At 33.1% G+C, this 18,057-nt stretch overlaps 1 protein-coding gene across 1 annotated transcript in view; it reads right to left on the bottom strand.

Moving 5' to 3' along the window:
- LOC150110339 (macrophage mannose receptor 1-like) overlaps positions 1-18,057 on the bottom strand; it is a 161,065-nt gene that overhangs the window by 55,537 nt on the left and 87,471 nt on the right. The window contains exons 13-16 of the mRNA XM_090393039.1: positions 14,477-14,646; positions 10,296-10,470; positions 1,496-1,630; positions 68-190 (exon numbers count right to left, since the gene is read on the bottom strand). Coding sequence (XP_090249165.1) covers positions 68-190; positions 1,496-1,630; positions 10,296-10,470; positions 14,477-14,646 — 603 coding nt within the window. The remainder of the gene's footprint in view (positions 1-67; positions 191-1,495; positions 1,631-10,295; positions 10,471-14,476; positions 14,647-18,057) is intronic.

Raw genomic sequence — 18,057 nt, 5'->3', positions numbered from 1 at the left:
CCCACAACACAGTACACTGCACCACGCATTCTTAAATTATTGCAAAATAATCGATTCGTATACTTACTTTGTTCTTCGGCACTATGAATTGACGCCAATGCTCCATGTAATGATTTGCATTCCCGGGAAGCAGCAATCCAAATTTTCCAAGAGTCTTTGTCGATTCCGATTACCTTAAAGCACTTATTTCCTAGAGAAAGTTCATAAAAAGCGTTGGTACAGTCAGAAGTCACCCCGCCCCAACACACACAGATAGAAATTTAAATAGAAATCAGATTGATAGAAACATATACGTACACAACTGCCACGTTGTTCAAAACATAGCTTGTTTATTCACTTACTAAATACGGAGACAAAAGGATTCATTTTGATAAATAATCACGATATTAAGATAGTAAGATAGTGGATTATATGGGTTCCTCCATGTGATTTATAGCCAAAATAAGCCTTTTTTTTGGTTATATACCTTAATAACTGATTATGCACCTATGTTCACTTATAATGTATTTAACTTTCAGATATAGGATTTTAATGTTTAAGAGGATTTTTGCTCACGTTAGTTTTATGCCTAGTTTCTGATGAGAACCAACATTTCGAGAAACATTAATAAAAGGCGAACATGCGCGTTCCAGAGCAGAACTTGTACCTTTGCTTGCTGTAGTGCAAAAGTCAACTATAAGCTGTCCAGAAAATTTTAAACCTTTTTTAAAGTTTCTTTATATATATATATATATATATATATATATATATATATATATATATATATATATATATATATATATATATATATATATATATATATATATATATATATATTATATATATATATATATTTATTTATACATATATAATCAGTATTCTAGGATAAAGATCTAAGGTGTGTTCTAATGCATGTAGCCAAACGTCCCTTACGTTTGGCTACATCATGTGTTTTTGTTTGGTAAATTCACAAGATGTGTTTTTGTATGGTATGTTGAAAACCAAATACGTTAATCGTTGGTGTAAAATTTTAAATAAATACATGGATTCATGCAAGAATTATCACTACTCTTGCCGATAAACGATTTTTGATAAGACAAACAATGATTTTAATAGGTATCAGGTACCAAGAGATGCTTTACCTGATACCTATGAAAATCATTGACAGCCTTAGGCCAGGTTCTATGACTGGCTGCTAATCCTTCTTTAAAACGTAATTTAGGCCAAAGGTCTCTGCTACTCCCTCCTTGGAATAAAAAGCATTAGCAGATTTATTTATAACGCTATTTTCTACTTCTACACATGATGCCTACAAAAACAAGAAAAAATTCATACGAAATTTATCTATCGATGGTAGGCTAAAACTAAAACCTTTAGCGCTGTATACATTTTATTCATCCCCGATAATAATACAATAACAATAACTATGATAATATATTATATTAATTATAATAATGCTGACTGACTATCATGATAAAGATACAATCTAAAAATGTTAGACTAATAGGAACCTTACCAAATTCATGCCAGGATGATGGACAATATCCAGGCATAGGAGTAGTTGGCAGTTTGTCCATCATGGTGGTGGACGAGTTCTGCTTCTTGCATATCACTCCAGTTTGCAAATTGCAATTGTCATCATTCCACTTTCCTACAAAAAATTGTACTAATGAGTAGTGTTGAAAATGTAGTTAAATAAATAAATAAAAGCCTAAAGTACTTTTGTAAAAGAATAAAATTCCTTGAGGAGCTCAGTTTTGAGCATAGAAGAAATATATATATATATATATATACATACATATATATATACTGTATATATAATCGTATGATGATACACGGCCGTGAGTCCCCTTTACGGGGAAGTACGGCACCATCTCAGTTCCCCTAAATTTTATCCGGGCGTCGGAACCGGCATAGCTGACAAATCAGACCTATGGCTGGGTCAGTATTCCTGATTGTAATTCGTGTGTGTTCACACACACAAGATATGACCGGTTTGCCTGCTTGCGGGATGAAAAACCCCAAATAAACTGGTGAAAAAACCCTGCTGTCCACGCCCAAGACCGGCTAACTTGGCTATGACTGAGGAAGATCCTAACTTGGCTATGACTGAGGAAGATCCAGTATCACGATAAACTAACATATACACTTGAGTTTAAAGTGGCGTTCTGCATAGCCTCCTGATAAAAGGGTAAGACGATCTTTAGATACTTTATATCCTCGTTGAGATTATTCAGTTTTAGCTAGGAAATTTTGTTGGCATACGCTTCCAAAGAGACCAGTTTCGTCGTGGTTGAATATTTCACGACCGTGTTAATCACCCTCCTGAATTATCCTTTGCAATTCTTCAGGAAACTTGGCCAAATCTTTATCAGCAGTAGCAGTTTCCCCAATTATTCGTACGTTATGCAGTCCAGCTCAAATTTTGAAATGGGCAAATCATACTAAATCCGCAGTAAAGCTTTCCCACTCCTCTTGATATTGGGTCTCTTTCAATGATGTAAAAATATTGAGAGCTTTTGCTTGAATATTCCTTGTACTAATAGGTATTCTTTTTTGGATACAAGCCTCAATCCAGGGTGATAGAAGACGCTTCATCTCGATCATTAAATGGCTTCTATTTCAGGTGATCTGCATGCTTAAAAAATCCAGTAGCAACTTTTCCTAGTTCTTTGTATTGTTTGCTCTTATTTGATATAGTCCTAACTGTAGACTCGCTGTATCCCAGGTCTCGCAGAATCATCGATTTACTAGCGCCAGTTTCATGTCTCTTAAGATCTTCGAGCTTTTCTTCTAACGTAATTACTTTTCTTCTCTTTTTATTATTGCCGCTTTCTTTGTCAGTCTTCCTCTTTTCCATAAGAGGGGTTGAATATAATAAAGCCTTATAGGTATCTAAATTAAAGCAAAATGAACGAAAAGTGATTGAGCTAAGAAAAGAGTTTACATGTGCGCTTGCGATGATAGCTTGAGTCAACTGCCGAGAATTCCACCGCTGCAGATTGATGACATAAAAAATTCGCTTAACGTAAAAAAATCGCGTTAACTGATTAATCACTGGCTCGGAAATAGTATCATTTCACTCAATCGCGCAAAATTATTATTATCAGCATATCGAATTCGCGTTAAGCGAGGTATATATATATATATATTGAAAATTTCGCTACTTATGTTTTTGCCAGGAAGATCGACAAAATCCAGACATTGGAGTAGTTGGGACCATAACTCTGCTTATCGGAGTCTGAATTGGCTTTTTGTATTTGTTGTCTAAAGGATGGTAATCGAATACAAACATGATATAAATTTAGAAGAGAGAGAGAGAGAGAGAGAGAGAGAGAGAGAGAGAGAGAGAGAGAGAGAGAAATTTAAATAAGATTAATAAGATTAAAGTAATATACGGAGGAAAAATAGTTGGTATAGTACGCCCACAGATTCGAGACCCTTCAATACTTCTGCGCATGTCACAAAAAGGAGAATCCATTCCGATAATAGGGTAATCAATCTTCTAGGATGAGTTTGTTTATTATTACAGGTCGGAAAATTTAGCTTTTCTTTTATGAACATTGTAGTTTTTAAAGTGGTAACTGCTGTATTTTGTTTGTATAACAGTTGGAAAAATGTACGTACAGTATTATCAGAATTAAAAAAAGTATAACAAAAAACACATATTTAAAGAAATTTATTTTTAAGAAAGTTTTGTATAAAATAAAAATAATTATACAGAAAAACAGAAATTTTTTCAAATGAACTTAGATATTCTAAACTTACATTGAGAGAACTGAGACACTAATGTCCTAAACCGATTAATTATTTATGACTTGTTGTGACTCTTTTAACAAACCTATTAAAAAAAAAGGTTGGAAAAAATACTATTATCAAATCCTTTTAATCTTCATAGTCATCTGAATCGGTGTCCGAATAGCCATCACTTTCACTTAAACTGATCACCAAAGATTCGCATAATTCTTCGATAATTCTGTCTCTGTCCCAATACATATTTTCCAATGAGGTGACATGAGAGTAATATTTTCCTCATTTTTGAACTGTAATACTTTAAATCCCCTGTTCTGAAAGCTTACAAAGTTTCGACATATCAATATTCCCAGTTCCGTTGCGATGGCGAATGAAATTTTTCACTTCTGCCCAAACTTACTCAATAGCATTAATATCACAATGATGTGGTGGTAGCCTCAAAGCTAGAAATCCATGCTCTTTAAGCATCCTGTCGAATTTAATTGGTTTAGTTGAGGGCGAGTTTCTTTTGACCAAATTAAGCAGTTCAATTTTTAGCATATCTGGGGAATGAGAAATGTTATTTGCAGAGAGTCAATCCATAAAAACTTGCTTCTTACTAGACCAAATTGGAACTTTGTTTAATTGAATAGAGTGATATGAAGCATTATCAATAATAACGGCAGCATTTTTAGGAAGGTTTGGAATCAGTTTTTCTTCTGCCCACTTTTCGAAGATCTTAGAATTCATTTGGCCATGGTAATCTCCAGTAGTTGAATTGGCTTTGTACAGTAAGTTTGAATTCGGTAAAAAAACCCAATTTCTCCATCCGCACACAAAATTATTATGCTTAGCGAGGCATTTCCGGTTTGTAGCACTCCACATTCTTCTTTAGACTGCCAACATTTTCCATAAGTTAAATTACTATCAATCCAAGTTTCATCTAGATACACAATCGGTCTTTTCACCTCCCTGAAACGTATTATTACTCTCAAATACTGCGTTCTAGATAAAACAATCTCACTTCGCTCCATGATAAGTTTAATTTTATTCTGGGACTTTTTAAAACAAAATTCGATTTCCTGAAGTATTTGCCTTAAAGTTTCTCTTTTCCAAGGAAAATTAATTTTTTCTTTAAGCACAGCAATCAATTTCGGAACAGTCGGCACTCTTTTCTCGCCCACGTAAAATTCGTGAATAGTTCTTCTTATAACGTCTACATAAAAATCATTCAAAGCTATGTTTTCGGTGGTTTTCTTTCTCTGGCGCTTTTTTTTAGGAGATTTAAATTTTGGCTTACCTTCACCGTTTGATTCCCTACGAATTCTTTTAAAAGTCGCCCCCGATATGCCCGCAATTACACTTGCACGTTTTATGACTTGAGAAAGGGCAACAAGGAGACTGCCTTTTAACGATTTTTTTTCGCAGAATGTCAGCACATTATTCAATGTTCTTTTGCAAGAGCTATTGAAAGGTTTAACAGTAGAACTTCTTGACTGTACTGGATCTATCATACAAATTAATAATAAAAAAATGCAAAAAAAAGCGACAACAAAAATCAAGCTACTACTAGTACAGCGACAAACAAGAAATCACTTGATTTCGCATGTTGGCGACCAGTTCGTACATCCGTCATTTCTTTCTCCCCTTCAGCATGAATCGACTCTCAAGTCGTCAAGCAGAGATCTACAAACTGTGTGCGTACTATATTCTTGACAATACTCTTTTATGTCATGAATTAGAATGCTTCCGACAACTACAGAAAATGGAACAGAACTAGGGCCATTGACTAATAAAGGAAATCCAGGAGAAAGGAGAATTGAATGGAAATCATGTTTATTTATACGTCGTAATATTTTCAGTAATTTCGGTGACCAAGAGAGTGAATGCTAAGAATGCGTCGGAGTTTTTTAGAATTCTGACGGGAGTAACTATGAACTGAACTTGGGTCCGAATATTGTGGACAATTATTCAGTTGGACTTCAAACCTGCTGCAGAAATCTCTTAGATCTACGATATTAGTTTTTCTAAAATTGAACATTTGTTATACATTTTATATTTTAACTTAATAATTATTAAATGCGATATTAATAACCGATAGTAATTCTGGTGAATGCTTTTGATTGTGAAATAATTAGTAGGCTATTATGAAGTGAACTAAAAGTGATCCGACCTCGCACACTCGTTGTTGTTCTGCACGAGAAACAGTGCAGTCAGACTTAAAACTAGTTATTTATGCATTCTGGTAAGAAGAAAGGGCTAAAAATGAAGGAATCTCTACATAAGAAAATAAGTAGTAAATACAGTTTGTATTTACTACTGTAAATACAAACTGTATTTACAGAATATTCTTCTTTTTCAAGCCATTTTTCATTTTTGAAAGAGGGGTGGGATCATCCCTTTAAAATTTATCTCCGACTTTGCCAACTTGGGAGGCAAATTTAGGATAAATGGAATTTGGCATTATTTTAGAAATTTACGTCTCTTTTAAAACTTTAATACTTCAAGCAAACATTTTTAAGTAAATGAATAATTCAGAGTAAAGTGTTTCCCAACAGTGAATAGGATTTAATGGTATTCTTACTTACTCTGATTTTTTTTCGCAAAACCAAAAAATAAAAATGTTCATTCTAGTGTTTAACATATAGGAGATTCTAGATGTTCATTGCTTGGTGGTAAGATGTATGGTTCAAAATCCGATCCTGTAGTCAGCATTAAGTAAGAAAATAAACAAGAATCAATTTTTCTTTTTAAACAACTAGACTACCCAAAATTATGGTTGGGTTTGAACAAAAACAAGAAAAAATTATGTCGAAGATGATATCTAGATTAAATTGTAATGAGAAGAGGTGACAAAGTGTCAGTGTGTTGAGGATAAACATACACGCGCACACACATAATCGCACTATCATCTACAATAAATAGTTTGATTCAATGGACGTTTTTTCTGCCGGTCAGTGTAGGACAGAGAATTAATCGGAATAGTTATCTTTGAGAAAAACACTGCAGTCTTTTCCTTAATTGCTGGGTAAGGTGCGGAAGTTGATTACTACATGCATGTAGGTCTTGCGTATTTTGATGAAAAAAAAAACATTCTGTTAGCCGATTTTATTTCCTTTATGCTAGCTTTGATATGATATCACGTTAATACAGTGGTGGCTGTTTACGAATATGTTATGGTTCTTGTCCTGCTCAGGATTTCCTCGAAAGTCTAAAACCAGAACTGCAAATATATATTTCTTTTGATATCCTAGCCGTCGTATTATTTGCAATTAATTTTAATTTTAGAGTGTAATGACTAAAAGAGCAAAATAATGTTCGGCTATAGTTTTAAGGAATGAATTATCAGCTTTTAAACAGAGTCTTGTCCTGGTTATCGTCTTGGCACCAACTTGGTATAGTATAGTAAATATATTAGAGTAAAAATAATAGGGAGCGTCTACTATATTCACAGACAAAAATCACACCCACACACACACACACGAATCGCACTATCATCAACAATATCATCTTATTTGGAACCTCAAATTACATGAAAAAATTCCATGTTTGGTATCTTGAATGAATTGCTAGGCTTTCTAATTCTTATCTGACCAATCTTAGTAATAATGCCCTGTATGCTTTATAGCATTTCTTATTGGGATTCACATAAAAGATTAACCTGGCAAGTTGTTTAACCTTAACATTTTCAAAATGGGTAATACAGAAAGAGCATCTTGACAGTGGATTGAAAATAATAGTGGCACTCTTAAGAAGTCTCGATTAATATATTTTCCTCTTGTTAGCATTTTGTGGCACTACATGGCCGGCTCGTTTTTAATTTTGTCTTTTGTTTTCTGTTTTCTATTATAACTGATAATTTACAAAATAATGTTATGCATCAAATTCACTGTTAAGTTGAAGTTTATATTGCTTTAAACACCGGTACTATTGTACGATGCATACTAAAATATTCTAAAGAATTCAATGTTGAGTTTGATTTAAATAGGCTAAGTTAGTTTTTACTAAAATCAAGAGCAAATAGGCTTCAGTTCGCGATATCAAAATTATAAAAAATAAAGTGGATATTATATCCGGTATTATTTCAAAGCCGAATGTAGAAACTATGAAAGTTTCGTAAAAAACAAGTTGACCAGAGAGCTTACGGGAATACGCCCCGTGGCCCACTTTAGAAATATGCATGTCTAGGCAGCGCACATGTTTTCTAAAGTGGTCCACGCTAGGGCGTCTCGGCGTGCATATTCCGTAAGCTCTCTGGTCAACTTATTTTTACGAAAATTTCATAGTTTCTATATTTAGCTTTGAAATGATGCTGGATAAATTAGTTATCTTTTTTCTTTCCAGCAGAAATGACTGTTTTCAATACATTCTATTAGTTTCCAATGTTAACAAGTGTCTTGAAAAGATAAGTAATTATAAAACTTCAGAGTTGCCAGAAGGTAAACATTGCTATCTTCGTATGCAACTGGCTAATTCATATTCAGTAGAAAAACTGGTACTAAAGAATCGTAGCAACTTGCGAATATATTGGATATAACAAACATACTAGTTAAATTGCACTTTACTTTTCTTCTCGTTATGCTGCACATAATGCACGAGAGAGAGAGAGAGAGAGAGAGAGAGAGAGAGAGAGAGAGAGAGAGATGAGAGAGAGAGAGAGAGAGAGAGAGAGAGAGAGAGAGAGAGAGAGAGAGAGAGAGAGAGAGAGAGAGCAATCTATGAAAGAGATCGCATCAGAAGTGTAGTATGGAAATCAATATGAAATTATTCCTCTTTTTCGGAATAAATTTTCATTGTTATATTGTTCATTGATTAGAGTTTAACTAGACTCTTGAACATTAAGTGAAGTTAAATGTATTGTGACTTTTCAAGTCAATGATGCTTTCCTATCGGTATCCATTCGAACTTTTGAATGTTCAAATTTACCTACCTTCTCGACAATGAGAGGTTAAGAAACGATGTTAATTATTGCCTCGAGAGGAAAGTGGATATAAAACAGTATCAAAAGGATGAACTTCCTACTATAATGAATTGGGAGAAACCGGATTATATAGAATAATTATTAATTTCATGTATATAAAATTCATTAGAATTTTAGGAATTATTAATAAGTTAAGGAATTATTCATAGTAATGAATATTTACGAATTTTTATATTTTATTTCAGAATTTAAGTTACGAAGTAAAAGAAATTGCTGGTATTTTTTGTATAAATCATGTTCAAATAATACGTAACTATTTTAGTAATAATCATTAATAACAATGCAGTTTACTTTATATTATAATATATTCAAAAATTATGAAAGTTAAGGTGAGTAGCTACTTCTGTTCAGGCTATTTAATTAATTAAGCAGTAAATATCACGAGTTGATGTATCCCTATTGCATAGTTTCTATTATTTACACCGACGGATGTGACATCATTGTACGGTCTCTATTTTGCTAATCAGAATTAGGACTCTGCTTGATATTGGACTATAAATCAACTTAAAGGGATACGCTTTCCTCCTGGAAGTTCATAGTAGACACCACATGCATGCTGCCATATTTTACTTGTTCCAAGGACTATTACAATAGAATAATCACGAGGTCCATGCTGTGTAAGTAACTTGCGTGGACGTGATGACGCAACACACATTCAAATTCAAAAGTAATGGTTCAATTTAGAGACTAAACGCATGAATAGTTTTTCACCTAATTTGATATCCAACAGGAATGGTGAAAAGGAATTTTCATGAAATTCAATTATATGACTGCATTCTGAAAAACTTCTACTTAGATTGGGATGATGCTACTACACAATGGAAAACACTGCATATATTCACAGACAAAAATCACCTCGCAAAGTTAGATATGTTCAGTAAGCTGCATAATTTAATCACATTTTATTTGTATCTATTCTTCGAGGAAGGGTTAGAGTACAGTATGTAGAATGTGATACGAGATGATGGTCAGAATTCCGGAAAAGTGAGTTGTAGAATTTATTGACAGGCACCTCGCTATAAATAAACAAAACTCGATTTTTAAATAATCAGAGATAATCTAAAAACATTTTATTGTAAAGTATTTGACAACATTTGTGAAAGCTAAATGGTTTCAAGCTTTTCGAAAAGACACTGAAAACAACTTATCATTTCCTGTGCATGTAACTTACTGGACATGTGAAAATGCTTTGAGTGTGGCTATATGCATAGAGCTGTTGCACGCAGTAATTTCTTTATCTTTAATGAATTACGTTTTGTAGATAATATTTGAATCCAAAACGATTTTAATTGGTAGGGATTTCTGCAGAAGCTGACACCTCGTTATTTTAGCATTATATGTTTCAACAAAATATGCATTTATTATTCTTTACTACTAATAAATAATAAATAATAAGAGATCCATATTTTTGGAAAGGGTTGTTTTGTAGAGAAAAAGTCGCAAAATCCTGTATCTTAATCTACTAATGATGTCAGTTGGATGGTTATAGTGTATAACATAACGTATTCAAGAGAAGCATTGTGCACCCAATAATTTTTGTGAGAGAGACGTTGAGATAATTCATTTTCAAACTACCTTTCGTCAACTGTAAGTTTTTTCTTACCTGTTTCGATGAAAATACTTGCGCAGCGTTCTTGATTTAGATAATTGTCTGGCTGAAGATAACTCCACTTCTGGAAGTCTACCACAGATCCGTCACTCCACTCAAAGGCTCCATCGAATCCTAATGCGTTAAGTCCAATCCAGACTCTGTTAAACCCTAATGTTTTACCAGCCATCTACAAGATAATGAATCACCATGTAACTTAGAAGTGCAGCGAATGAGGTTTTTTTTTATATTTATTTCCATTTCTCCCCGTTTCCATTGCATTTTAAGGACATTGTTCTCGAATTTAGACAAAATACTATATTTGAAGACGTTTATCTGAGAATAGCAACATTTGTTGTATTTACAGATATATTTAAAAACATTAAGTTTATAAGCCGTATGAATATAGCTTATAAACTTATATTTAAGCTTCCACAATATCAATAACATGATTATTTTAAAACACGAGTGTCTGCTCAGATATCAGGATGTTTGATTATAGTATAAAGCTTGTTAAAGGGAAGCATTCGTAGTTGCAAGTTACTAAATTAACTTAAATAATTAAATTAATTTAGTTAACTTAATGTTAACATTCCTCCTTTCGTGGGTGAAAAGGTTGAGATAGGATGAACATATAAATGCATAGAAAACCCTACTTAAAACTTACCCGGCTGGCCTCAAGAGGCGGATAATTTGGAGCACGCCTTGAAAAAGTTAAGTGTGATTATGATTTCGTTATAGAATTTTGAATTTCATCTGCCAAGTTTTGTATATAAAAGTGATTTTATTGCCCTTCTGCTCATAGTTTGTGAATTTACAAGAATTATAAGAAAGTGCAAAAAATGTCTCCATCAGGTTTCGTTGTAGATTTTACAAAACTGCATGGTAAATCTTTGGAACATGAACAATATTTGGAATGAAAGCAATGGGAAAGACGCAAAAGTTTTGCATTGTGTATTCAAGCTATGCAAGTTCTGAATACAAGGGTGTACATCAGGTCATCCATTTACCAGTTGGACTGTTGGGAATGTATGCAAATTTCTCCCTAAGGATAGGCATCGTCCTATTCAAAACGTAGCTAGAATGTTGGGCCTCTTTTATTCAACATATCAGCGTAGTTTATTCAGAGCATACTCTGTTGTGTGTGTGTGTGTGTACAACAAATATTTTGGTCAAGAACAACATCATGGTAGTGAACGAACCCCCCCCTCCCCTACTTGTCCGAAATCTTGCTCTCTGTGACATTATTGTCTTATAAAATAAGACAATAATGACGTTGTAATTTTATAAGACAGTGTCTTATAAAATTGCAACGAAAAGAAGATGGGTTGAAGTTATCACAGAGATACGGGTAATATATGCAGAGTTTCAGACGATATCCTATAACACCCATTCAAACGTTTTTAGACCTTTATCATATCACCCATCTTTCTCATCAACTAAATCCCATAATTCCGATTTAACCTTTGTAACTCTTCTTTGCATCCTTTCCACAGCTTCTTTATGCCCTTGAACTTGCGTGACCAAATATGAGCACAATAACCTAGGCGAGTTTTATCAAGGCCTTATAAAGAAGCAAAATGGTTTCATTATTCTTACATGTCATTGTATGCTTCAACATCACAATTATCCTTTGAGTTATATTTGCAACTTTTGCTATATGACTATTGAACTTCAAATTCTATCCACCGTTACGCCAAAATCCCTAGCTTTATCAGTTTCTTGTATCATAACCCCACTAATATAATATGCCTCTGAAAATTTCATGATGCCAAAGCGAATAACTTTACATTCCCAACCCATATTTTCCCGTTTATGTAAACAGACTTTCGTTTGGTATGCTATCAAATGCCTTAGCAAAATCCAACATTATTACAGCGTATCCATTACCTTTATCCAACTGGGCCATAACAATGTTATAAAATACGAGAAAATTGCTAAAAACATAACCTTTATTTAGTAATTTTATTTAGTAAACCCATGCAGCTCCTCGAAGAGTATAGCTTGTTTGTTTACCCATTTTTGTATGCCAGTTGTTACCAACTTCTGTAAAATCTTGACTACCACATCAGAGACAGTGAAAAGTCAGTAGTTAGACATCAGTTTTTGCATCACCCTTGTGCAATGGAACTGTTCCTACAATGCTTGCATTCCTGTGATATCATTCCTGAGCTGAGGCTCAAATTATACAAACACGTGAAAGGCCTAGCCAATTCGGCTGAACATTCCTTTAGCAAACGTGCTGATATTCCCTCTGTTCCTATTTTCAAATTCTTATCCAGGTTACACAACAACTCTTCAACCTCATTTTCATGCACCTCCTTTATCCAATGTAGCAGTAGCACTGTACACCATGTTACATACACCTTATTGTTATACATCATAATAAGGTGAGCACTCATTAACTGAATAATCTCATTAGCTTCTAAGCCTAGAATACCATATACATTCAATAAAGTTCACATTTGTTCTTTCTTTTGCTTACAGCATAACGATAAAATTCTTTTGGATTGTCTTTCGCTTCCATAGTCGATTTCGTTTCATACTCCAATTCAGCTTTCCGCACAATACTTGCTATTTTTCTGGCCTGAGCTTTAAATATTTCATAACTCCTCTCGTTCTTACATCATCATCTTCTTGCAGATCTCTTGCTTAATAAGGTGTCAGATCCATTTCACTCACAACCTATTTATTCTTCGAACATTAGGGATATATTCAGATGCCGCCTCATTTAAGCACTTTTTTTTCAAAGATTCCCATACATTATTACACATAAGGCTAAATTGACGATGCATTTCTTCGTCTTCTTCCCCTGCAACTGAGCCTGGAGGCTCAGTTGCAGGGGAAGAAAGTATGAATGTATGGGACGAAGAGGACGAATATATGGTGGGGTGTTCTACTACTGTATTGTTAGCCTCCACGTCATACTACATAGCCTCAAACTCACCGCTACATGGGACATTGTGACCATCGTTGTTTTCTTGTGTTTTCACCCTAACTGGACACTTAAGTCGTCTGATATATCATTAGTAGTATTCCCTCCCCCCTCCTCTCCTATCTCTTTTGTTATTCCTAAAAATACTATACCCATTACTCTCGATCTCAATTATCGTATCTGATTCTGATAGCCAGGTTTCCCTAATGAACAATCTTAGGCCACATTATTCAATAAAGCAAAGAACTGAAACCCTTTGTTAATGATGCTCCGATTAGCTTGTATATTTACCAAGTGTGTCTGCAATATTAAATATCACTATAAATGTTTCACTAGGAGTTTTGATCCGAAGCAATATGTTCAATTTAATGGACTCAGAGTAATATATAGTGGTTACCATTTATGCTGATGACTCAGTTTATGTATTCAGGCGTACGGTTTTCACAGAAGATGAAGGCATGGCGTGTTCCAGCGATTTTAGGGAATATGAATATTTTTACAAGTTGATCAATTTACTAACTCAAGAACTCTTTTATGATTAAAACAACATATTAGCTTCAAAAGAACTACAAGAAAAAAATGGGTAAACATTTAAAGATATTCGAATGAATGCTTTGCCAAAGAAGATCTCTAGGTGTTTCCATAACTAGTTTATCAATAAAACATAAGCCGAAATTTGAATATTAGAATGAATGCTCTATCCTAACAAACTGAATCACTTTTATAAACAATGTCATTCATTTGAGGAACATTTTCCTTTTATGAAATTTGTTTTATCTACGATATGAAATGTACTTTATTCATAAAACGTTTAATTCTAAAATCCTGCTTGGATGAATTTTCCACACAGGAATTAAAATCGATCATTACCGCATAATTTTTGGTTCTTTAATTATTTAATAAAGAAAATAAAATAATTCTAAATTATGATGGGAAACGAGACTTCAGAACTGAAAGTATTTTCTGTATTTTTTTTTTAAAATCCCTCTGCTTTCAATAACATCATTTAGATATCTGCAGATGTTCCGTACGAATTCATATTATAGCCAGTTTGGGTAAATATATTCTGTCCAAATTCCCTCTCTCTCTCTCTCTCTCTCTCGGTGAAAATGGCACACATTACGTACAAAGAGCATCCTAACCTATCTAAGGAATCATTTGAGATTGCGTGTCAGGTTTTGATGGAACAAAACCATTTTACAAATTTTTAATTTTGATTTCTAACATTGCAAAGATTAAGATGAAAAAAACAAATCATTACCAGTTCCTTTAAGAAAGATGTCTCATTGTCAGAGTGAATAGATGTGATCGAAGCGTCGATGCTTTCGCAGTATTCCTTAGCACTGTGCCACGTAAACTTTGTCGCATTGAGAACGTAACAGTCACCATTGAAAAAACGCCAGTCAGAATCATTTTGATTACACTGCGAAACTGAACATAAATACATTAATGAATATAAACAAAAAACATACCAGTTATTCACTCCATATATATATATAAATTAAATATTATTAATTATATATTAATTATATATTAATTATATATTAATTATATATTAATTAATTATATATATAAATATATGTAAATTAAATCGAAAGGTATTTCGGGAGTATATCGAAAGATATATAGAAAGATATCGAAAAATAAAAATTATTACAGCTCACATGCACCTTTTCACTTTGCAAACGATTATATGCTATTAAAAGTACAAAAACGATGAACTGTGGTACTACTACTTCACATTTTCCATCTAACCTAAAGCTAAACAAAGACTGTACTGAGCGCATAAACGAAATATGATTGTAATATACAGGAAACAAATATAACTGTTATAGTAATAAGATCAAATGGAAGAGATCGTAAATGAACTTGGGTTCCAATAAATAATGTATTTAATCAACAATAGTTCATTCTGAATCCAGTTATTTAGAACTTCGGAAAACCTGGTACAAGCTAAGCTACTAGCAGACGGGTATAATAAGACTTTCATAAAAATGAAAGTCTTATTATATTCATATTATCCTTGGTACATTTAAGGCAAATTAAACCGCTCTTGGAAAAAACAAAACTGACAGTATTTGACATAGAATAAGAATCTTTGGTTTCGTCAGATACAAAACAAAGTATTTGATGGGAAATTTGGAAACATTTATTGCAAACCTTACCTAACTAAGATTTTCAAATAAGACTCAGGATTGCCAAAGTATGTCTCCATCCTTTCTACAATCATATCCAGATTACTAAACCCGATTTTCCAACAATGCACAATACAACGCAACCTGAAAACCACATTACATAAGAAAGCAGAAACCATTGGATATAATTACAGGTCTATATCGTGACTGGGACTAATAGACTAAATCATGGAAAGAGATGTCAATCAAAAATAGCCACATATCTAGAGAAATCACTGTAATATGCAAGAATATGCATTTCTTAAAAATCAAAGTAATCTGATTTAGTGATCTCTGTGATATTATTGACTCAGTTCTTGATAAAAACTCTTTCGCCTCAGCGGTAGATCTTGAATATGATAAAGCATTCAACATAAAGAACGACAATCATCTAAAAGGAACGACGTGCAGTTATTATAAGGGAAAATGGGTGTCGTTTGTAGATTTTGTGAAACACAGAACTTATATCACAAAAATAAAGGACAATATCATCTTCATCATCATCATCATCATCAGCTTTATTCAGTCCACTGTTCGATTAATTCCACTCCACGGGTTTTTCCAATTTTTATCAATAATTTTATACATTTTTTTTAAATATCTTTTTTTTAAATTTATTTTTAGATAGTCTAGAAATCCCGCATCGAGGTATTTGTCACCTTGTTATAGTACATAAGTAAGTTAGTGAAGCATGATCTCCCCTGTATTATTATAATACAGTTCACGAGAACGCTGTCAGGGCTTGCAGTATTACCATCCGAAAAGGTAGAAAAAAAAATCACTAACTCGTTTTGTGTTATTTCCATCAACAAATTATTTTTTAAAAGCAGTTACCTTATAAATGACACAAATTCAGGAATTCTAAAATAAATTTAAATTTTTAAGCCCTGCTCTAGTATTGAAAAAAAAATAGTTGGATTTCATATATCCACATTTAATTACGAATTGGCTATATTGACAACGATAACATCATCAGCTCTGGGGATGCGACTTTCATCATGACCAGAGATAATGCACTGTTCTTAGTAATATCTGTAATTACTAAAAGTTAGCATGCTTAGCATGGTGACATATTAAGAAAACAAGACTGCTGTTGACAAATTCATATTAACCTTGTACTATTACACGTGTGCTAATTTTCTCCGCAATTTTCATACTTTTCTGCTATTAACGTTGTCTGACTATTTCAAGTAACATAACAGGCCTGAAGGTGTGGGGGAGGTCGTCTTGGGTCGCGATTTGAAAAGCTTTTTCATTGCCTAATGCAATGAAAAAGTTGTCTCCTTTCCGAAAAATTTAGAAGGAAGAAATCTCAAATATTTATCCTGTTCTTTAAATAGAACATGCGAAAAATTAATAATATACATAGAACAATGCAAGTAATGCTTTTTAAAATGTATGCATTTGCTACAAGGTATATTACCACAGAATACTAGAATAAAAAATTAGCTGAGTCCATACTTAGACTTATCATATTTTGCTATAATTCTGCACCAAAGTATTTAATGAACATGATTTAAAAGAAGACTGGACTGATTTGTAGATCAATGTATAGCAATACTAAAGCCAGATTGTAGGTAGCTTATCCATATTTATCGAAAAATTTGTCTATAGCAATCGTAAACATTGCACCATCAGACACTACTTCTCTTATTAATACTAACAACATAACAACGTCTTATCAAATCAGACCTCAGTGTACGCACATGTGACCATACTAATTGACAAGGTAAAGAAAACCCATAATTAAAATAGTTCCTGACCTGTTAAACAAACGACCTTATATTGTTGAAACTTATCATGTGGCCTGAAAAGAGCTTTGTGAATGCCCTACACAACAACTAGGAATAATAACACTCCTTACTGCTAACGTAATCACAAGTCACAAACTGTTTTAATCTTGAGTGAAAATGATCTATCGGCCAAGTAGCAGTAAAAAAACCAATAAATCAAACTATTAAAATGAAACCTAAAATTATAACATATGCGGAAATTATACTAAATAAACACATGCTCGGTTTAGATTATTGATCATCATTGTCCCAATTTATAGTTCTATTGATATTAAATTAAAAGTAAAAAAAAAAATTATTTTCGTCTGGCCTGCCGCTGGTTTGCACGTAGTAATGCTTACAACGATTTGTGATAAACTCCTCACTCTTCTGTTCAATAAGAATTATCTCTGTAGTGTAATGGTGCGTTCGCACATTTGTAAATGCCCAGATAATTTAGCTTGAAATCATGGATATGTGATCAGAAATAATCTAGCATTATTACGTATTACGTTTTGTATTATCAGTTTGACAGTGGCAAAGGTTGGCAATCTTTGCCGTTGTCAAAATTGCAAGTACTATTGTTACTGGAAGGACTATTAATTTCAGGGAAATTAATAACTGAAAAATAACAATAAATAAATAAATACTATGAAGTCTCTATAATTCAACATATCGGCGAGAAACTAGCTAAAAATACTACTTCATAAAATCCTGCCTAATTACGACATATTACGACAATCTTCTTGAAGGCTAACCGGCTAAATTAAATTTGATGTCAGTTTTATAAGATATTTATTATAAAAGGTACCATGAAAAGATGGCGAAAGTTTAAGGCTTTGGGATAAGATTTTGAAAGTCTCTGGTTACTATGTAATTTATGAAGATGTTCTAAA

This window comes from Typopeltis vanoorti, chromosome 1 (assembly GCF_054136105.1).
Source record: "Typopeltis vanoorti isolate ZY-2024b chromosome 1, IOZ_Tvanoo_1.0, whole genome shotgun sequence".
Taxonomy (NCBI): domain Eukaryota; kingdom Metazoa; phylum Arthropoda; class Arachnida; order Uropygi; family Thelyphonidae; genus Typopeltis; species Typopeltis vanoorti.
Note: the sequence above shows the minus strand (reverse complement) of the source record. Positions and strands in the feature narration are given on the sequence as shown.